Source organism: Phodopus roborovskii, unplaced genomic scaffold, assembly GCF_943737965.1.
Source record: "Phodopus roborovskii unplaced genomic scaffold, PHOROB, whole genome shotgun sequence".
In the NCBI taxonomy this organism is placed as follows: Eukaryota; Metazoa; Chordata; class Mammalia; order Rodentia; family Cricetidae; genus Phodopus; species Phodopus roborovskii.
The window spans coordinates 28,997,947-29,021,895 of NW_026126460.1; the positions used below are offsets into that span (position 1 = coordinate 28,997,947).

General features: G+C 37.3%; 1 protein-coding gene across 1 annotated transcript in view; it reads right to left on the bottom strand.

Annotated features, from left to right (window-relative positions):
* The window catches only part of Trip12 (thyroid hormone receptor interactor 12), a 112,192-nt gene that overhangs the window by 72,518 nt on the left and 15,725 nt on the right, over window positions 1–23,949 (bottom strand). Inside the window, 4 exon segments of the mRNA XM_051190608.1 lie at window positions 539–598; window positions 686–1,341; window positions 2,818–2,943; window positions 19,031–19,177. Coding sequence (XP_051046565.1) covers window positions 539–598; window positions 686–1,341; window positions 2,818–2,943; window positions 19,031–19,128 — 940 coding nt within the window. The 5' untranslated portion in view covers window positions 19,129–19,177.

The following is a 23,949-nucleotide window of genomic DNA, read 5'->3' on the forward strand; positions in this document are numbered from 1 at the left end:
AGTTTGAGGCCAGTCTGGTCTATAATACAAGCTCCAGGACAGCCAGGGCTACACAGAGAAATGCTACCCCCCCTTGCCCAATGAAAAGGATGTGGCTCAATGGTCTCTTTGTCATTTATTTCTTACAATAGAATTATCAGCAGTTAGAAAGCCAGTTATCTGTTTGCCCCAGTTATAAGGAGAAACTATCCTGAGAAGGGGTGTGGGGTGTATGTCCTGAAAGAAGTCATAAAATATTGCACTCTTTAAACATAGTAGAGAACACCAACATTTCCCCCATGCTGACATTAGGAAATGACTGATCAGCAGTGCTGTAAAGACAAACATACAGTCACTGAAATTAGATTACTTAGCAGTAATAAAACATTCCCTTGACTGTCTCTGCAAATTTAACTTATATTTCAATTGCTATGCACTGCCATAAGGAGATAAAATAGTCAATCTAAGAGAGAATAAATAAAACTACTTAAAAGCATAATCAATCTTGACCAACCAGGAGATATTCTTTGAGTAAAGAAAGATTGTCCCATAAACTTACTTGCTAATTTGGCCTGTAATCCAGAAGGTCCAGGTTTTGATGTCTCTGACTTAGAAGACCCTGGAAGAGACAGTTTTGTTTTAGGTAGGCTAACTTTAGGGCTGAAACGAGCGGCCCAATCAAATTTTGAAGAGCCACCAGTTTTACTCTGTTCTTTTTCCCTGCTGCTTCTTCTGGGACTAGGGCTGGATGCTGAACGGGAACGCCTGGCCTTGTTTTGGTCTTTTCCTTGTTTCACCCTGGCACCAGGTGGTACAGTAGAAGAGGCCGAGGCTACAGCCGAAGATGAGGAGGAAGTAGAAGCAGCAGAAGAAGAATCGGTGATGGTGCTACACCCAGCTTTGGCTGAGGTGGCTGATTTTGAAGCCAGCTTGGTGGGTTTTGCAGATCTCTCTTCGGCACCAGTTGATTCAGACCCAGATCCACTCTTTACACAAGAACTCTCTGTCCTCTTTCTTTTCTGACTCCGTGAACTACCAGCAGCCACACTCTTTCTGGTGTGAGCCTTGCTTGTTGATGGCAATTGTGCAGATTTCAGTTGTTGCTCCTGGTCTAAATGTCTCTTCTTTGACTTACTATGTGGCTTATTGGTTCCTGAGACAGACTCGATGTGTTGAAATGCTCTGGGCTTTTTCGCAGAGCTAGGAGAACCGGTCCTGTTGTAGTCTGGACTAGCACTGCGTTTCACTCCTCGAGAATTGTCTTTCTTAGGCACCTGCCCCGTTTTCTGCCTTTCAGAAGTATTGGCTCTGTCTGGATCCTCTGGTTGTGGAACTATGACAGCAGATGATGAACTGCAGCTTCTAAGAAGTTAGATAAGAAAAAAGTTAGTAGTAGCCTATCTTGAGTAAACCTGCTACCTAACACTTAACTCCCCAACTCCCCTAAATACTTGGACTAAGTACTTGGGACAGAAGGGGGGGATGGGACAATTTCTGTGAAGCCCAATATTAACATTTTCAAATAATTCAAAAATGAAAGGAAAAGTCTGTGGCTTTTAAATATATTTTGTTGGAAAATAAGAATGCTTCTTATAGGGGTGGGGGAAGGAAGAGGTATTATCTCTCTCACAGCTCAGAATGGTCTATACCTAACAGAGTCTCTGAAAACAGGTCTTGTCTCCATGCCCATGTGCTGGGAATATAGGCTTGTGATACTATGCTCAGCTCAAAAGTAAGAGTACTCTTTGGTCAAAGATCACTGACATTAAAACACTCCTAATCTAAAGAGTTTATTGTTTTAAGAATGCTCACTACTAAGAAAGAGTACTGAAATTTCTCAAAGACAAACATTTTCCCAATGTGTAGAGGAAATAAGCATAAATAATACATTTCCTGAAAGGTTACACACCATCTTATAAAACAAAGAATCTTCACATTAACACCCCTTTGCAAAGCCTACTACCAACTGGTGATCTAGAGTGATGGCTCACTTAAGAGCACTTGCTGCTTTTGCAGAGAACCACTGTTCAATTCCCAGCACACACATGGTGACTCACAACCACCAATAACTCCAGTTCTAGGGGATCCAAAACCTCTTCTGGCCTTCTCTAGCACCCGTATGTATGTAGCACATACATAAAATAAAATTTCTTTAGAAAAAGAATACTGGGGGTGTTGGTGGCGCATGCCTTTAATCCCAGCACTGGGGAGCCAGGGGAAGAAGGATCTCTTGTGAGTTCGAGGCCATCCTGGTCTACAGAGCTAGTCCCCAGGACAGGCTCAAAGCAACACGGAGAAACCTTGTCTTGAAAAACAAAAACACACACAAAAAAATAGAATACTGACTTGGCTTAAACTAACAAAAATAATTGACTTAAACAGACTCTAACAACCAGCATTAAAGAAAAAGTTAATTAAATGACACCTTCAAATGGCTACAATGGGGCACAAGCAATTAAGAGCAATTGCTATTCTTCCCATAGGACTTACTTGAGTTCCGTTCCCAACACCCAGACCAGGTACCTCCAACACCAGAGAAATCCAATGCCTTCTTCTGGCCCGAGGGCATTGGCACTCATGTGCACATACCCACACATATACAGGGTTTTTTAAATGCAATCATGGTTTAAGTAAATGAGGAACCTAAGCAAATAAAAATTTCACTGCCTAAGGTATGTATCAGTGATATCACCAGAAAGGGAATAAAATAACATACTCAGAGGAAAAAAGGAAAACGTGTAGTAATATCTGAGATAACCCTGTAAGTTTTAATTTATGCAATAATTTATATGCAATTTAAGCCTTCCTTGAAATTGTACAAGCAATGTGAAAATTTACCTTTTAGAAAGGTGTCCCCTTGACAGTTCAGAAGTAGTATTAGATTGCACTTTGGGTGCCTTAAAATTAGATTTTCTACTCTCAGGAGGGATATATCCCTTATGTTTTGCCTGCCCTAAATGTGACCTGTCAGCAGAAAATCAAAACAGAAATCTATCAGGACACTGAGATGCAAATACAATATCCAAGTGAAATTTTTACATTAAAAAAATCCTCCCAAAACATAGCTGACCTATACTTCTTCCATATATTTATTAAATCATGATCCTATCAAATAACCTGAGAAAAAGTAATTTTGTCTTAGAACCAACTTTATATCCAAAGGTTAAGATTCCTAAGTATCAGTTATCAAAATGCATAGTTCTTGCTTAGCAAGCTTTTCAGATTTCATTGCAGAAATTAAAGAATTTTCTCTCTCCCCTCTCTCTTTCAAACACACACAGCAAATACACTACTTTTAATATCACAGTGTATGCTAATGTACAGTAGGTTGACTAAATGACAATGTACTATATATTCCAAAAACTGAACTCTGAATATTTTAATGAGGAAGAAATGATAATACAGGAATATTTACTCTGATATGTTTAACATTATATGATACACACACACACATACATATTTCAAAACACATTGTTACATAGTATCCCATAAATGTGCAGTTTGTAAACTTGAAAAAAATTATTGTGACTATGACTTTTGAAAGTTTATTATAGCTGGGCATGCAGATCTATGGCAAATATGTGCCCAGCTATCATGCACAAGAGCTTGGTTTCAATCTCAAGCATAAAGGGTAGGGGAAGAACCTGTAAGAAAGAAAAAAAAAGAAAAAAAAAAAAACTTGTAGAATAAAGGCAACTGTGATTCACAAAATGATTGTTTCCAATTTGTACATTAAGATTGAGGTTAAGGACAGTAAATACAGAACTGAATGTATCCATTTTCAACCTGGTTTTGCATAGAAAAACAATGTGGACATCAAATAGCAAATAAAACATCATAAAATCAAGACAGTATTAATAGAAAATACACTTGTATGCAAATATACACACATCCTCCAGATAGTAACAATTACCACAAAACATTATTTTATGTTAAAAAGACACCAGTGATATACCTACATTTTATTTATAACAAATTTTTTTATCAATCCCACCTTTATTCTAAAAGCAAGTATAAAGAAATTCTGTCAACTGTTAGATCTTTTGTGTAACTCCAATCAGGGTCTACAAAGCATTTACATATACCATAAAAAGGCACATAAACACATATCATCTTATTAAAAATAATTGGCAATCATGGTCTTCATAAAAGTATATGCTAATAAGGAGTGGGAGCACAGTGTTATTAATACTAAAGACAGTTACTTTTCTAAAAGTAACTTGACTGAGGTAGAACTTGGTTTAAAACTTAGGATAACTATGCAGTAGGGTCCTGGGTTCGGTCTTAACTTTGCAAATTGTTCCATAGTTACTTACAAAGAGGAATAACATTTTTCAGGAAAAGGGATTTAATAGCAATAGAACATTTATAAATTATTTTCACAGTTTTCCTGTACTTGGTTATATTTGTACTAGAGGCTGAATTCAGGGCCTTTGCACATGCAAGACAAGTGATCCACTGCTGAGCTGTCAGCAAAAGTTTTGTAGTTCAAAGACCATGTGTTATTCATTAAAACCTAAACATCTTTTTAAGAAATAGTAACTGAGCCAGGTGTGATGATGCAAACCTTTATCGACAGCTCTAGGGAGGCAGAGGAAGGCTTATCTCTGGAAGTTTGAAGTCAGCTTGGTCTATAGAGCTAGTTCTGGAAGAGCCAGGGGTACACTAAGAAACCCTGTTTCAAAAAAACCAATGTCAACCTCTGGCTTCCAGAAGTGCATATACATTGGCTCATTTATACTATATACTAACACATAAACCACAAACTAAATACATGAATTATAAATAAGGTGTTCCATATCCCAATAAACCACAAAATATAAAAACACTAATTCTTTATCATCAAAAATTAATCCACTCTAAAAGTAGAACTACTCACAAAAACATTGTCCCTTTGTTTTTACTAAAATTTTGTTTGCAGTGCTAAACTTAGAATGCATTTATCATGACCTTACTAAGACCAATGAAGTAGAAAACAGCATATATAAATTCTCAGTAACAGGTCACAAAAAGTAAACTCTATCCATCAGATCAAAACACAAAATTCCAATTAACTTAGTGGAGCCCATTCTGTATGGAAGGATACCATGCCCAGCCTGGATACAGGGGTGTGGGGGTGGAGAGGTGCCTTGGTCCTGTCTCAACTAGATGATAAGACAGACTCAGTAGACGTCCTATGGGAGGCCTTACACTAACCGTGGAGCAGGTGGGAAGAGGGGGGGAGTGGAAAGAGTGGGAGGAAAAGAGAGGGAGGGGAAACTGAGATTGGAATGTAAAAAATGAACTAACTAAAAAAACAAAACTATAAACAAAATTCTGCTGGTGCACACCTTTGATCCCAGCACTGGGAGGCAGAAGCAGATGGATCTCTGAGTTCAAGGACAGCCAGCCAGTGCTGTTACAAGGAAACCCTGTCTCAAAAAAGCAAAAGCAAAACCAAAGCAAAGTTAAACAAAAATGGAACAAAAGCCTAGTGGTTATGGTGCATGCCTTTAATCCCAGCACCCAGGAGGCAAAGGAAGGCGGTTCTCTCAGTTTGAGGTCAACCTAATCAACAGAGAAAGTAAAAACACCAAAATTGGCTTAAAACAACAACAGTGTGATCCTTTCAAATTTGTTTAGCTAGTGTTATTATCTATTCTCATTGAGGAGTAATTCATATTTTTAAAAACTGCTGTGCAGGGCTACCAAGATGGCTCAGCAGGGGGAAGGCAATTGCCACTAAGTATGACAACCTAAATTCTATCTCCAGGACTCGCATGGTTAAAGGACAAAACCTCTGCAAAGTTGTCATCGAACCTGAACACATACACTGTGGCACATTCACACATTAAAGAAACTGTTTTTAAAAACTAGTCATCTTTCCTATTTGTTTTAGAAAGAGGGCAACCAATCTTCTTTATATTCAAATGACATTTTCAGCTTTGTAGGACTTGGGGCATAACTTAGTAGTGAAGCCTAAGTGGCTTTGATCCCTAGCACAACAGCATAGAAAGGATTATAACCATTAACAGGTAAAGTCTTCCCTTTTGATCTTGTAAACATAGGGGAATATATATTCCTTTGAGCCTCCTATGGTTCCAACTTTGGAACTAATTTTTTGTTATGTTTTCACATATTGCCAATTCTTTTCTCTCTTTAATCAAAACACCCTTTACCACTTAATTTTATGTTGTAATGTTGAGGAAACTGCCTATTAACCAACAGTACTTCCACATTATACTGAGACCAATATTAAGTACATAACTGGGGGGAGGGGGTACTATAAAGCCCAGCAAGCCTAGTCTCCATAGTGAGTTTGTAACAAAAAAGCAACAAAAATTAAAATTATAAAAGAGGAAGACTATAATCAACACTGGTTATATATTCCCAAGATTACAAGTCTGAAATACCTCTTGTCTTTTAGGATATTGAATATTTACTGTAACTGCTAGTCAGAACTTAGATAGGATTAACTATAATCTATCTGTAGGGTTTGGAAATTAAATCAGTGGTAAAGTATACAACTTTGTATTCCACGAAGCCCTAGGTTCAATCCAAAACAGAACTCCCACCACACACAAATTCTTAGTCAAAAGATTACAAAGAAATCCAAACTTCACAACAATGAATACACTACACTTAATGTTAGAAAAATGAAGTGTCTAGTTAATAACAATATATTTTGTTATATACATTTTTTAAATGTTTGAATTCATTCAAATATGGTGAGACAGTATAATTCCCAGCACTTAGAGCATAATTTGATGCTGCCCTTGCGCGTGCGCGCGCACACACACACACACACACACAAATTCCCAATATGGAATTTATTACATCTCTCAATTTTGTGTGTAAAAACAGAAACATGTATATTAATATAAAGCTAATTTTGTCTTCCGAAAAATTAAACATTTTTTATTTGAAACACGTCTTAAGGATTCTGAGGACAATTTCAACTACATAGTGATTTTGAAGACAACTTGAGCTACATAAGATCCTGTGTCTCAAAAAATATGGTTAGGAGAAAAGGAGGAAGAATAGATTGAAGAGATGGCTCCACAGAAATGCAAAAGGATTACATCCCGAACTCAGATTCCCAGCACCCACATACAAAGCTGGGCCCAGGAGCACTGCAAGTAGTCACAGTACTGGGTAGGTGGACACAGATCCCTGGAACTCATTGGTGAGCTAGATTAACAAAATTGGTGCCTGCTAGTTTTAGTAAGAAAACCTGCCTCAAAAACATGGTGGAGATCAAATGAAGACAACATCCAGTATGATACCTGGTACACCCCATGCAAGCAAGCATGCACACAGAGATGGATAGATGGACAGGCAGAAAACATACATGCAATGAATGTGTACACATATCAAACAATAAATACACAAACAAACAAACAAACCAAAGAAAACAAAGAAGAAATGCTTACTAGACAGCAGTAATATTGTCCCTAGAGTATACATTGAGTAGTAGTGATACTTTTGTCATCTCATAGGTGTAGGCTAGAAGTTAGCATACAATTCAGTGTTGTGGGGCTGAGTGTGGTCAGCAGTGGAGTGTTTGTCAAGTATATGAAGGCCACAATCTCCATCGACAGCACTGCAAAACTAAAAGGAAAACAAAGAGCTGTCCCCTGATCAGTATATTGTAAATAGTCTCACTAGTAAACATATGAAGACATAATAATTCAATAAAGGAAAAAGAAAAGCAGGCTGAAGATGTGGCAGTGAGATACATGAAAAATATACTTTTAACTTCTTAGTTCATATTTGTTTTACAGCTTTTATACAAGTTATAAATTTCCAGAAGTGCAAATGAAGCAACAGAAGCTTACTTCCAGTGTTCTACAACCCTGCTTAAGGCACTGAAATATACTTGAGACTTCACATGAATAAACTAAAATATCAACAGCCAAATATTTATCTATTTAAATATTACTTGGCAATGGTTTGCTTTCTGATTATTTTTATTTCTGTAAAATACTAATAGATGATATTGTTATTTTTAAGCTGTAAGAAATATTTTAGATAAATAATTCATGTTAACATACTAAAGAAGGGGGAGGGGAATACCAAAGCATATTGAAGACAGATCCTATTGTATACATTAATGATTACTGGCAGGGAAACCTCTATCTGGTAGGGTTTAGAATTACTGTACTAACCTATTTCAACAAGTATATTGTGTTTACTTACTAACAATTTATATGCATTTCATGACAGAACAAATAAATAATAACTAATCTAGTCTTTGTCCTCAAAGAAGTCTATCTCATAAAACAGTAATTCATTTACCACTGAAGTTCCCCTAAACACACAAGTTACTTATAGCAAGAAAATACAGGCTTTTCAGAACATCCAGCTTGAAACCTGCCTTTACAGAATGAACAGCAATAAAAAGAGCATTTCAGTCAATAGTCAAAGTAGCAGCAAGAAATTACACAACTTCACATGCTGATGAGCCAAAAGGGAAGGGGGGGAGAGGGGAGGGAGGGGGAAGGGAGGGAGGGAGGGAGGGAGGGAGGAAGGAAGGAAGGAAGGAAGGAAGGAAGGAAGGAAAAAAAAGAAGTTGGAACCTGCTGGGCTGGTTGGTAACCCAAACCTTTAATCCCAGCACTCAAGAGGCAAAAACCAGTGGATCTCTTGAGTTTGAGTTCCTGGAGAGCAAGAACTGTTACACACAGAAACTCAAGTCTCAGGAGAAAAAAAAAAAAAAAAAAAAAAAAAAAAGGGGTGGGGGGGTGGGGGGGTTGTAACCTTACAGTTCACCTTAGTTTCACTCCCATATTTTCTTAATTGTTTATTTTAATGTTAGTTAGTGTTTTGCCTTTATGTATATCTGTGAAAGGGTGTCATATTACTTGGAGCTAAATTACAGACAGTTGTGAACTGTGGGTACTGGGAATTGAACCCAAGACTTCTGGAAGAACAGCCACTGAGACATCTCTCCAGCCCCCTCACTCCCACATTTTATAAAGTACAGGGAAAAGGGAAAAATCAATACAATGAAAAAAATGACAGTTGGTGTATTTGGTGCATTAGAGCTCAGTACCTCATGAATTACAATGTCTTAATACATTCTCTAACCTAATCCTAATCTTCAAATGACATCAAGAAAGCCATGGTCCCATTTTTTAAGAAGAGGAGGCTTACTACCCACAGCTGCCAGGTGTGAAAGACAAAACCTTGCCCAATTATTCAACTCCCAAAATTTTCGAAATGAAGCACTGATCAAAAAAATGACCGGCATTTGTAACAATTAAATTGTTCCTAACCATTCTAGTACTTGGTCCCTAATTGTACATTAAAAAAGGAGATGCTATGTAAGGAAAAATAAAAGAAACACCAATTTAGTATATTGAACCTTCCCTAACCAAGAATTATGAGAATGGATAATCTTACTGAGCAAGGCAGGCATACAGGCACATGCCTTTAATTCCAGCAGTTGGGAGGCAGAAGTAGGCAATCTCTGATTTGAGGCCAACTCGGTCTACAGAGTGAGTTCCAGGACAACCAGGCTAGGGATACAAAGAAACCCTGTCTGGGGGAAGACCAAAATAAGGGAAAAAAAAAAAAGATAGAGGTTTCTCAATATGTAAATAATATGGCTTTTGAACTCAATTTTACCAAGATATGTATTTAGCCAAGAACAGTTACAAACATGTAGATACTATTTTTACACATCCAATAAAAACCTTATAAAAGTACTATTAAGAATTAAATGACTGGAGCTGGAAAAATGTCTCAGCACTTAGAGCACTAGCTGAATGCTGGATGCTGGTGGCACACACCTTTGATCCAAGCACTTGGGAGGCAAAGTCAGGTGGATCTCTGAGTTCAAAAGGCTAGCCTGGTCTACAGAGGGGTTCCAGGACAGCCAAGAATATACACAGCGAAACCCTGTCTCAAAAAAAAAAAAAAAAAAAAAAAAAAGGGGGGGGGGGCGGGGAGAAGGAGCACTAGCTGCTCATCCACAGTACCTAGGTTCAATTCCCAGAACCAGCATGGGAGCTCCCAGCTGTCTGTAAGTCCAATTCTAGGGAACTGACACTCTCACAAATATACATGCAGGCAAAACACCAATGCTTATAAAATAAAAATTTTTTAAAGAATCAAATGTTTTTGAGTTAAGAATGTTCAATGTTAGACATATTCAAAGCACTGGGTTCAATATCCAGCGCAACGGGTGGAATGGAAAAGGGGTTGTCAAATATTTGGAGTTTCCAACTGGCCTCATTCTGGTAGTAACTAAGCAACCACTTTAAATCTTGTTTTTCAACCCCAAGATGAAATATATTAGTCTTCTCACCATTGTCAATACAATAAGTTCCAGAGCAGGCTCAAGAAACCAAAAAAAAAAAAAAAAAACCTCTTTCAAAATAAAAGCTCTATAAAAATGTCCCCATAAAATTTCCTTCCTCACAAACAAGATGAACAACCATTCATGATAGAAAAAAAAAAAAAAAATCACTGGACAAAAAAAAAAAAAAAAAAAAGAGCTACTGTGATAGGTGTTTGATAAAACCAGTTATTCCAACAATCCATACAACTCATGATCCTCCTGTCTCAACTTTCTGACGTGTCTGAATTACAGGCATATTATACCAACATAGTTGATATAATATTAAAAACTCAAAGCATTGAGGACCTGACCTACTTAAGAATATAAGCTTATTATTAAGCCTACCAAAGAACACAGGAAAAGAAGTGAATGCATAATTTTTGTCAGTTACAGCTTAGAACAACATGATTGAGAGCAGCAGAAACATAATGACAACTGCACAAGCAGGAAAAGCTAGATAGATAATGAGTCCAACTGCAAATAAATCCTGGAGATTCCCAACATATTACTGTAATAGATGTGTTAGAAATTCAATGTGCTCTGAAGTTTCCACAGGATTTATCATTGGAAGAGAGAACATGCTACATTAAAATGGAAAACAGGCCTGAAAGATGACACAGTGAGTAAAATCACCTACCCCCAAATTTGACAATCTTTTGAGATCCAGGACCCACATGGTGGAAGGGAGAGCCAAACTTCAGAAAAGTGTCCTCTGATATATCTCCACACACACACACACGAGACACACACAGAAATGTATTTTTTAAAAGGAATGATTACATACTACAGTATAATATCCTATTGTTGGTGTTTCGCTCTTTCACTCTTTTGGCTTTTTGAGAAGCCTGCCACCCACCCAGCTCCTATATAAGTATCACTCGGAAGCTTGGTTAGCTTTGCTTTTCTTACCAGTTTTCCTTAAATTATTTCGACTATCTTTTGCCTCTGGGCTTTTCTTATTTCTGTATGTCTTTCTTTCCTTCTTACTCCATGGCTAGCTAGCTGAGTGGCTGGCCCCTGACATCCTCCTTCCCTTGTTCTCTTGTTCTCCTTCCTTTCTCAGTTCTCCTATTTATAATCTCTGCCTGCCAGCCCTGTGAATCCTTGCTCCTGTCTCGATATCAGCCACTCAGCTCTTTATTGGGACCACAGGAGTTTTAGACAGGCACAGTAACATAATTTCACAGAGTTAAACAAATCACACACCTTAAAATATTCTACCACAATATCCTTTTATTTCTTTTTAAAAAAAAGGGGGGGGGGATACAGACAGAAAGCTATGCTAATGTCCTCTTATTCAAATCTCTGTATTATAGAGATTAATTAAAAACCTATAAATTCTTAATATCTATAAAGTTTTAGGACTTACAGAGCTCAAGTCTAGATTTCCTACTGGGAGTATCTCACTTATTTACTGTCCAAATCCTAGCTTGCCAAATACTTGAGTAAGACTGCCATGAAAGAGGAATTATGTACTCAAGACAGAAGAAGAGTGGAAAAAGCGTCAGCTCTGGACTATCTCTCTTCCATTGTCCCTTTATTATGTGAGGACCCCAGCCTTCCTGAGGGTTTGGAGAGATATCTTCCCCTCAGTAAAAGGTGTGCATCACACATCTCCTTCCTAGATAACTTTAATCAGGCAAACTGACAATGAAGATTAATCATCACTTTGAGACAACATGAGCAGAACAATGAAAGTCACTTTTCTTAATTATAGTAACATGAATTAGAAAAACTTACAAAACAAGCTGAATTGTCAAAATTTTAATATAAGCACACTTATTTTTCTCTGCCTGACCAACTTGACTATATCCCTTCAGAGCCAGGGATGTCATTCAGTGGTACAGAGATTACCTACTACCCTAAATTCAATTCCTAATACCAAAAAAAAACCAAATTCTACAAAATTCTAAAGAAATTCAAAATACAAACATTATAGAACAAGCAAAATCACAGTCTACTGCAACAATCTGACCAATCAAAAAGAAAAGCTAAATTCAGCCTACTGTGTGATTATCAGTAAAACAAATACAAATTGCAAAGACAAGAGCAAGTGTTTAATTTAGCAAAGGGTTAAAGCAGCAAGAATGCCAGGCATGGTGGTGCACACCTTTAATCCCAGCACTCAGGAGCCCCAGCCAGTCAGATCTTTGTGAGTTTGAGGCCAGCCTTGTCTACAGAGCTAGTTTCAGTTCCAGGACAGGCTCCAAAGCAACAGAGAAACCCTGTCTTGAAAAAACCAGCAAGACAGCACACTGAATACATGGGTATAAGCAGCTATATACAAAACTGTATTTCAAAGACAAAAGTAAATGTAAACCAAAAAGTCTATTTTCTGATACATAAAATGATTTTTTTTTAATTCTTTGCTTAAAACTTTTTCACTTATTTGGGTATGTACATGCATGCATGTGTGATATAACATGGAGATCAGAGGACATTTGGAAGTCAGTTCCATCATCCTTCCACCATCAGAAGTCCAGTAATAGAGCAAGCTCATCCATCATACATGCCAGAAAGCACCTTTTCTTGCTAAGCAACTTGCCAGCCTTAAAAATCTTTAAAGTGTTAATTAAAAGCTACAGTTTGGTAACTATATCAAACATCAATTAACTATTAAAACTTTGCAGGACCAATTTCTTAATAAGGGTAAGAGATTTAAGCATTATAAGGAAAAGCTATTCTTGGTTTAAGGAAAAAGGACAAAGAATAGAAATGGACTTAATTTTGATGACTTCCATACAGTAAAACAAGAAAAATGTCTGTCAAGTGAACTAATAACCTTCCATGAAGAGCTACAATTATTTAACAAGTTATCTTTGAAATTAAGTCAAAGGCCATCTAATGAGCACTGACATAAAGCTGGCCAATATATACCAAGATGTTCAATTCACAGCAATCAAAAAGGCCAATTTTTGCCAGTGGCATCTTTTTTCTGCATACTTACACCACACACACGGGGGGGGGGGGGGGGGGGGGGGGGGGGAGAGAGAGAGAGAGAGAGAGAGAGGGAGAGAGAGAGAAAGAGAGAGCACGCACTTAGAGCTGGGATGTGGTGGCACATCCCTTTAATCCCAGCACTTGGGAGGCAGAGGCAAGCAGATCTCCGTAATTTGAAGTCAACCTGGAGTTCCAGGAAGGGCTCTTAAGCTACAAAGAGAAACCCTGTCTTGAAAAGCAAACAAAAAACTGCTTGGGGACAGAGCTGTAGGTAAGTTGACAGAATGCTTCCTCAGCATTCACAAGGGTCTGGTTCAATCCCCAGCACTGCATCTCCAGATACTCAGCTAATCAATACCAAGGACAATTCAATTACATGACACCCTCAAATTAAATGAATAAGACTATGCTCTATTAACTAGCATTTTGATAAATGGGAGCAATCTTTTTTGTTTAAAGAAAAATTCATCAATTTAATGATTTGTTATGGTCACCAAAATATTCATATACTTTATTAGAGTTTACAAATTCATTTTCAGAAATTAATACAAACAGAACCTCACTCAAATGTAACAGGCACATCCATTCTTTCATAGAGAAATAAAATAAAAAGCCTTCAAGAGGTGAGACGGGACACTATACTCTACAATCATGGGGTTTAAAATCAGAAAAATTATGTCAGCATTTCAAATTCTCATGTGGAAGAATACTACAGAATTCTGAAAACTACACACCTGAAAGTAACTGGTTACTATAGTCTACTATTCCTACTATCCAATTTTATGCTGAAAATTCAGATACAAAAAAAGTCAGTAATAAAGACAGAACAGAACTATATACTACGGTTATCTAAATGGTAAAACTAAATGATCTTATTTTCCTGTAGCTCACCATTTTGTAGTCTCCATACATACTTTTACAGTAAAAACAATACAGAGGAAATTAGCACTGATACAATCATAAACAAATTTAATTTAATCCCACCACTGCCCATTGAGAAAACAAGTGAAAGCACACAGTAAAATTAAAATACTGCATGGCTAAGAGGGAAGGGATAGCCTACAAATACCTGTGCTAGAAGTGGAAAATGCTAGAAGTATCCCTGAGAGCAAGCCAACAGAGAAGCAGTGGAAGGAAGTTTTTTTCCTAAGGAAGAAAAAGAGAACAGAAAAGAGAGGAACACAGATCAGCTATCATCCAAAAACTCAGAGAAAGAGAAAAAGAAAAATAATAGGAGTAAGATGTCTAGTTCATTACACACAGCAATGGAAGATGCGAGAAAAGGGAACAATCAGAAGACTTTTCTTTTATCAAAGGAATGAATGCAAATTATTATTCTTTTAAAAAAGTAAAGGGACTGAAGTGATGGCTCTCAGTTAAGAGCACTTGCTTGTTCGTGATAAGGACATAGGATTCATTTCCCAAGCACATAAACGGAAGATCACAACTATCTAAAACTCTACCCAGGGGTTCTGACACCCTCTTTTTTGGCCTCTTATGTGGCACACATACATACATAATAATAAAAAAAAAAAAAAAAAAAAAAAACACTCAAGACGCAAAATAAAAATAAATGTTAAAAAAGAAGAAGAAGAAAGGTTAAGTTACTAACCAGAACATTCCGGCACATGCCTGTAATCCCAATACCCAAAGGCTAATAAGCAAGGGGATTCAAAATGGAGCTGGCCTGAACTAGAGAGAAGCCTTATTGAGTAAGTGAAAAACAAATGAGAGAGTGAGTTTGAGAGGTATTTTTGATTCAGGAGGACAGGCTAACTGGAAAGGAGATTACACACCAGTGGCAGTTTAATCCTGTAGGAAAGAAAACAGCAAACAGATTTTTAAAAGTCTAAGAGATAGCCAGGCAGTGGAGGCAGGTGATGTCTGTGAGTTCAAGGCCAGCCTAGTCTACAGAGCCAGTTATAAGACAGCTAAAACTACACAGAGAAGCCTTGTACTGACAGGAGGAAAGAAAACAAACAAAATAAAAACCCAAGACCTAAATGGAGTACCACTTTCAGCAGTTCACAGTCACCTGTAAAACTGAAGCTCTATGGGTCCCAACATCCTTTTCTGTCCTCCATAAGCACATTTACACATGCATACACGTAACAGAAAATTTAATCTCCAAACTACAATTGCTCTTTCCAAATTAAACTTAATCCTCTACCTCACAAAACGCACAGGCACAGGCACACACGCACATGAGAATTTTAAGATTAGACAATTGTTAGGAGAACATAGTAGCAAAAGTTAGTCTGGGCTTCGATGAAACACACTCAAAAAAAAATTCTTTCCAGCAGAGGACCAGCACAAGAACCTAGATGAGAAGGGGGGGGGAGGGGGGGGAGCAAAAGTTTTTGGGGCCTAAAGCTGTTTCTTTGATTGTATTTATACACATAAAAACTAGAAAATAGGGGGCCAGGCTGTGGTAGTGCACACCTTAGTCCCAGCACTTGAGAGGCAGACACAGGCATTATCTGTGAGTTCAAGTCCAGCCTGGTCTACAGAAAGGCTCCAAAGCTACACAGAGAAGCCCTGTCTAAATGAAAAAGCAAACAAACAAAAACCACCTAGAAAGAAAATAAATCACTATCCCACTACACAGGTGAACACAGATATATCTTAAACAAGATGAATGATATAAGGAATGACAAATATGATGCTTAGCTTAGATGGACAAATAGGACCTCTTGTTTATTACTCTGAGATTTCGCTTTGGAAATAGGATGTCATGAACTTGTTATGTAATAGAAGATGATGATCCTGAACTTCCAATCCAGTTCACACAGAGCTGGGGATCCAACCCAAGGCTTTTTACATGCTAGACAAGCACTATATACATAGACAGTTCTTCAACAAACAAAATCTTCCAAGTATCTTTTTAAAATACACTTAAAGGTTGAAAAGTATAAGAGCATCAGCAGGAAAGAGGGCTTGGTCATTAAAAACAATGGCTATGTCTCCAGACAAGCCAGCACCCAATAGTGAGTCATAACTACCTCCAGTTCCAAGTACCTAACTCGTCCCTCAACCCTCTTCTGGCCTTCACAAACATCAGTCACGCATGTGAACAGCCACACATGCAGGTTATAGACCCATAGAAGTAATATTTTAAACTTTTATAAGAAAATTATGAAAGCTAAACTAGCAGAAGTGAAGGAAGGCAATGCTACAAACTCCACCATTATCAAAATTTAAAATGTTTATGCTTTTTCTTTCAAAAGGAAGCACAGTACAGATTGCCTTAGGGCTGGAGAGTTCAAAGCATTTGCTGCTCTTGATAAGAGTTCCCAGCATTAAGATAAAGTGAAAACTTCTACCACGTACAATACAAAATTTACAACCACTTATAAATTCAACATTCTCTTCTGAACTCCAAGAGCACCTGCATAAACTAACATGCAGACACATACATAAGCATTTAACTTTAAGAGTAAACTAAATAAATAAAAAGTATTACCTTAAAAACACATGGGGGCCCAGGGAGATGGTGTCAGGTAAAAGTACATGACACACACAAGTCTAGCAACCTGAGTTTGATTCCTGTAATATTTGTGAAGGTGGAAGAAGTGATTTATTTTACAAAGTTTTCTTCATCTATACACACACCATAACATGATGATGTGCACCCATACTCATAGATGATGCACATAATGCTGAACTATTTTCTTAATGTTTATATTAGAAATGTACCATTCATTCTACAATTTAGTAGAATTCCTATCATTGCATCCTTATAAAGTTATTTAAATTGCCGAGCATTGGTGGAGCACACCTTTAATCCCAGCACTTGGGAGGCAGAGGCAGGTGGATCTCTGTGAGTTCGAGGATAGCCTGGTCTACAGAGCTAGTTTGAGGACAGATTTCAAAGCAATACAGAGAAACCCTGTCTCAAAAACCCAAAATAAGTTATTTACACCAATACAACTCTCATCAAAAAGTTAATGACTTCCATTTGTTTCCAACTTTTGGGAGGATATGGGTCAGACAAGGTCTCTAGTTTTATACCCCAGACTGATCCTGAACTTGCTGTGCAACTCAAGATGGGATCAAATTTTGAAGTCTTTCTTCCAAGGGTACTGAGAATATAGGAATAAGTTCTATATTCTAACCAGCTCACTTGTAAACTTGTCACCCACTGTAAGAAACTGCTTAAATTCTATAGAACACTGATGTATCACACAAATGAACAAAATATGCTTTGGACAATAGAGGCAAGCAATGCTTTTGTATGGCTCAAAATGTTGACAGTTCATGTATGATAATGTACAGTTACTTATATGAAAATATAAACGCATGTACTTGCAGTTTTAAAAAGACTAACAACATGCCAAGGTCAAAAGAAACATTTTAAGTGAACTATGAAGTTAATATATTTTTATTTTATTTTTGTATATTCTCTGTTCTGATCATAATTATACTTAACCATATTTCAAAACTAAGCATGGGAACCTTTATGTTTTGTTACTACCTAAATTATGGCATTTGAATGCTGAAGACTTTGAAGTTTTCCATTTTTAACAATATGTGAAATGCATGGGGTACAGTATCACACTTTTAATCCCAATGCTGGGAGGCAGAAAGAAGCAGGCAGAGCTCTGAGTTCAAGGCCAGCCTGGTCTACAGTTAACCAGAACTATATAGAAAAACACTGTCTAGAGAGGACGGAAAAAAAAAAAAAATCAACGTGCATGACACAGATGTTAGGAATAAATTCTCGAACAGTAATGCTATATTTTTAGCCATCAACATAAAGGAAAGTATAACTTTCATATGCTAAATGTAAAAATTAAAAAATTTAAAAAAAAGCACAACTAAGTGTGACACTAACTTTTATATTTATTAAGATAACCAACAACTCCAAGAAACAGACAGACCCACTTGAGAGGACTGAAGAACTAAGATTGTCCTACAACCCTTACCCAAAGACTTCCAACTTCTACAGCAGAGGTAGAACTCACACACAAAGGTGTCCTGGTCCAAAGTCCATATCCATAACTATTTACAGTCAACACAACAAACCATACTTCATTAATTACATCTGACATTTCAGTTTCTTTTTAATGATTTACCAATATAAACATGGCTATCTCAAGAAATAACTAGAATTCAACTCTGACCCACTTCAAGCTAACCACTGACATCTGATTACAGAACGATGCTTGACAAGTAGAGTTTTGAGTACTTAAAACAGTGGCAGTCCATCCCTAAATCAGACCCATAATTTTACTTTCAAGAAATTTATCTTACTCTTCATGCTACTGTATTTAAAAAAAAAAAAAAAAAAAAAAAAAAAAAAAACAGAAAACTGATTAAAAAAAAAAAAAAGCTCAATAACAGACAATAAAATCAGAGAGCTGCTATGCTAACTTTTCAGCCTCATAGTTCAGTGTTCATATGGAGTCCACAGGTAAGACTGGTCCACACTCACCCACCCTCTAGCTGATGTCAAAACCTAAAAGAAACTGCCTTTCGGTAAAATTATTCAGTCTTAAGGAAAGTACCACAAATGGCTGAATGACACGTTGCAATATGTATCAGGCAAGTACAACAGACAAACAAAACATGATATGCCTTATGCTAACAACCTTAAACCAGTGCTTCATATCAGTAACTGGGAACTAACTTTAGAGGAGCCTAACTTATTTGGAAAAAGACTGAGAAATCACTTTAAATTACTTTGCTCAGAAATTAGGGAAATGACCCATATGCAATGTTTTGGTCCTTTTGAATTTATTCCTTTTGAATTCCCAACTCCTTTTCAGGTTACCATGAAATACATACCTTCCTCCTATTGAGTCGTCTTGTGGTTGGGCCCCAGCAGTGTTCCTCTGTGAACGTCGCAGTGACCCCCCTGGATTGTTATTAGGCCGGTTGGACATTGGCACCTCTCTCTTGAAGGGACATACCCTTTCTAGACACTACCATTCACTAAAAGATAAAAAGGAGGATAAAGTATAATTAGATACAATACAACAGAGAAGAAAAGTGGGGCGCACCAAGCTGTACTACCTTATTACATTGTGTAACTTGGAGCTGGAATTACTAGCTTATAAGTTAAGAGCATTTGCTGCTTGCTCATCTAAAGGACTTAAGTTTGATTTCTAGTACCCATAACTAGGCAACTCGTACTCCAGCTCAGTGGATTCAATGCACTCTTTTAGCCTCCTCAGGTGCAGGCATACATAATAATTAAAAACTTAAGAGCCAGCAAAATGGCTCACCAGGTCACGATACTTGATGCCAAGCCTGAGATTGATTCCTGGGACCCACCATGTTGGAAGAAGAGAACTAGTCAGTTGTCCTCTGATCTCAACTCATATGTATTCATGGATACACACTAATAAACCTTAAAAATAATAAAAAGTAGCCAGGCAGTGGTGACACATGGTAGGCAAAGGCAGGTGCATTTCTGAGTTTGAGGCAGGCCTGCCTGGTCTACAGAGTAAATTCCAGACAACTAAGGCTGTTAAACAGAAAAACCTGCCTTGAAAAAAAAAAATAAAACAAAAGTAATTAGTAATAACAATAGCAACGTGTCACGTGCCTACTTTATGGTTCTGCTGTAGCTAACGATGGAAACTAAAATTGCAGTATCTTGATAGAACCACGAAAGCAGTTCATTACAGTAAACTGAGCAATAGTCCCAGCGATCCTGAAACAGATACACTTGCTAAGCTTACAAGGCATGGTATAAAAAGGTAAAGTTCAAAAAAAAAAAAAAAAAGGGGGGGGGGAATTCTCAAGAAATTACAAGAAATATTTCATAAAACAAGCCAATACATGGGGCTAGAAGAATGGATCAGGGGTTAAGATCAGTTACTGTTCTTACTGTGGAGCAGAATTTGGCTCCCAGAACTAGTCAGTCAGGCTGTAACCATCCAGTGAACCCAACTCTCCTGATCTCCAAAAAAACTTAACACAAATGCACACCTTCACATGCAGATAGACACACACCTACCTACACAATTTTGTAAAAGCCTATACTTTAATCACAGAACAGTTTATTTAAATAAATCCAAGTTGGGTATGGGGGCACACATCTTTAATTTCCAGTCCAACTGAGGTGTAGGCAGGAAGATCTCTGACTTTGAAGACTATATTATATACAGAGTTCTAGGACAGCCAAAACTACAAAGTGAGACCCTGTCTCAAAAAATAAATCATAAACCCAGTGACAGTTGATGGTGGTAAACGCCTTTAATCCCAGCACTTGTGAGAGACAGGAGGATCTGTGAGTTCAAGGCCAGCCTGGTCTATAAAGCAAGTGCCAAGACAGGCTCCAAAGCTACACCGAGAAATCCTGTCTTGAAAAAATAAAATAAAAAAAATAAGAAAAAAATAAATCATAAACCAAATCTTTCATTTTTGTTGTTTTTGAGACAGACATGCTACATACAGGGTTACTGGAATCCTGTTTTCACTTGCATAGTACTATACGGGAATGAACTGCCACACAATGTCCAAACAAACTGGTAATCAATTCTTTCTGTAAATCTATTTACAAGGGGAATAAATGGGTCTCCAACTTTAAAAAAGCTGGCCCCAAAAAAGAACACAGATTAATCATAGCTACTTCTCCATCCCACCCTGACCACTGCCAGATAACTGAATTTGTTAAATGGATTTGAGACTTTACCTGTGACAAGAAAAAGTAGATGAGTTTATGATTTGCCATACAGAATTGTTTATCCTTCCTTATTCTAAGCAAACTATCAATAAATTCAAATTACTACCAGAGCGTGATAGCTCATCCCAGCACTCAAGAGGCTGAGGTATTAATGAGCATTATCTTCAATGCAAAAATTCACTGGGGTGGGGGAGTTATTCATAAAGAACTTCAGTCCTTTCTCTTGGTACCAGAGAAAAATCATAATTTTAGGATGTGATACTACTCCCTAGCCAAATAATCTAAAGCATAAAAAGGAACAAAAGATTATTAATACTTATTTATATACAGAATTTTAAATCACTGAAATGTTATTTGATAGACTAAGGGACAAGACTGTAATTTAGCAACTCACAAAAGTCTCAAGCAACCCCAAAGCCAGTTCACACTACATTGACTCATGAAATTGCTACAACCTATTTAAGAAGCAACTTTCAAAAGTGATGGAAAGCTTTAGTATTTTTACAGTGAGCATTAAAAAATAAAAAGAAAAAAAAAGATAGAAAATGAGAACAAGTTACTATATCCCGTGTAATGTCTACAAGGTTTTCAATATGGAATTGCTATTTAATGTGCATCTTACTTGTCACACATCTTCCCCTTTGGTTTTGCTCTTATGTGTTACACTTTTTGAGACTTGGCTCATTCAAATCATTATTATGTGAAGCAAAGCCTTGAAATTCTCACCCTTCTGCCTTAGGTGCTAAGCGACAGGAAAGTACTTGAATTATACTACCATGCACAGTACTGAAGGTTGAAGTAAAGGCTCTGTACATACCTAACAAGCACTCTATCAAATGAGCCATAGCCTCATTTCCACTTTGTTTTTTGTTTGTTTAATTTTTGAGACATGTAGTCCGCAGGCTGTCTTGAAACGTGCTAGGTAACTGAGGGAGTAATTTTGCTGCCTCCACTACCTAAGTGCCGAGACAACAGATATGGGCTCAGAACCCAGATGTTTTACGTTATGTATTAATGCATGCTTGTCTGTGTACCACATACACAGTGTCTGATACCTGCAGAAGTTATTTATCCTGGAACTAGAGTTATAGATGGTTGTGGACTGCCACATGACAGCTGGGTACTAAACCAAACCCCAAGTCCCCTGTAAGAGAAGGCAGTGCTTTCAACTTCTGAGTTATTTCTCCAGCATGTGAACTTCAAACTATGAAATTAAATATACTCATTTGGCATAAGAGCATACTCACTTGGTAAATTTCAATGTGCAATGAGTCCTATACTACTACTACTAGAAAAGTAAAGAGCTGCAGTAATAATGCATTTGGATTTATAACCCCAAACCCAAAAATGAAGCCCCAAGCCAGAAAATAACCAAAGCTGTATGAGTAACTACACACAGCAAGCAGAAAATTATTTAAGTCCTATAAGGATGAGAACTAAGGTAACACATAAAGGACAATATAAATGCAACAACTCAACAATAAAATAAAAGTCATCCTCATTTGTGTTAAGTCATTCTAGCTTAAGAAGGAATGTCAAGGACTTAAAATAAGCCCCTTTAAAATAGGAATACACAACCTTCAAGCTTCTTCTAAACGAATGAGAAAAGCCAGGCAGCAGTGGCACAAACCTTTAACCCCAGCACTAGTCATCAGATAGAATTTTTAAATGTTCTGAGATCACAAATCTAAAGAACAAGTACACTAGCTGGGCATTGGTGGCAGCCATTAATACCAGCACTCGGGAAGAAGAAGGTGAATCTCTGGGAGTTTGAGGCCAGCCTGGTCTACATAGCTAGTTCCAGGACAGGCTCAAAGCAATACAGAGAAACCCTGTCTAAAACCCAAAAAAAAAAAAAAAAAAAAAAAAAAGGAACAAGTACACTGAAAGGAGATGGAAAACATGAAAATACTAGACAAAACTAGTGCAGCAACATTACTTTCAAAAAGGATACTTCATTTTTTTTTTTTAAATAGCAAAAGCAGGAAAAAAGGTATATGAATAAGGGTGGATAAACTTTATCTCGTTATAATTTTAATGCTGCGAAATATACAACAGCTACCCCTTAATGTAACCTATGGACTTTGAAAAATAATGTATTAAAAAATCAGGGTAGCTTGTGGGGCTACGTATCTGTGAAAGACTAACTTAGAAAACTTCTGTACCTCTAATTTTTCTACAAACCAAATTTGCTGAAATTAAAATTTTTTAAGACTTCATTATTTATGTGTATGACTGCTTTACCTGTGTGGATAATCATGTACTATGTTTGTGCCTGGTATTCACAAAGTACTGATAAGGATGTTGGACCACTTGAAACTAAAATTACAAATGGTTAAGAGCTACCATGTGGGTGCTGGGAATTGAACCCTGGTCCTCTGCAAGAGCAACAAGTTTTCTTTAACTGTTGAGCACATTTCTCCAGCCCCTGAAATTAAGTACTATCAAGCCAGATATATATAGTGTGTGCCTGCTGGGTGCTAGTGGCACAGGCCTTTGATCCCAATGTTCCTTCAATCCCAGAATTCTGGAAGCAAAGGCAAGTAAGTGGATCAGGCCAGTCGAATCTATAGTGTGTTCCAGGACAGCCAGGATTGCATATAGTGAAACTCTTTCTCCAAAAGAAGAAAAGAAAGTTATTAACAACTGACATGCATAATCTCAAAGAAGAATTTGTTTCAAAATACTAAGGATTGAAGCCAAGGCCTCAAGAAAGTGCAAAGCAAGACTAACACTAAATGCATTCACCCACCTCTCCAGCTTTAAGTTAGGACTTACCTGAACTGTCAGAGCTGACCTTAGTTTGCAATATCTCTGCCTTGGGTTAACAAGTAGTGGTGATATCAAACATGCACCACAACAAAGGACAAAATATGCATATACACACAATTCAGTAAGCCTGGGTTAGAGCTCAAAGGAGCACCTGACAGTAGCTACAATAACTGGAGTGGATTTATAGCACCACAATTTTAAGAAATTAACAAAGAAACACTCTTTTAAAACACTCTTGCCCATAAGTAGCGAGACAATGAGGAAACAAAAATAACTGTCATTACAATTTCTATTTTAAAAA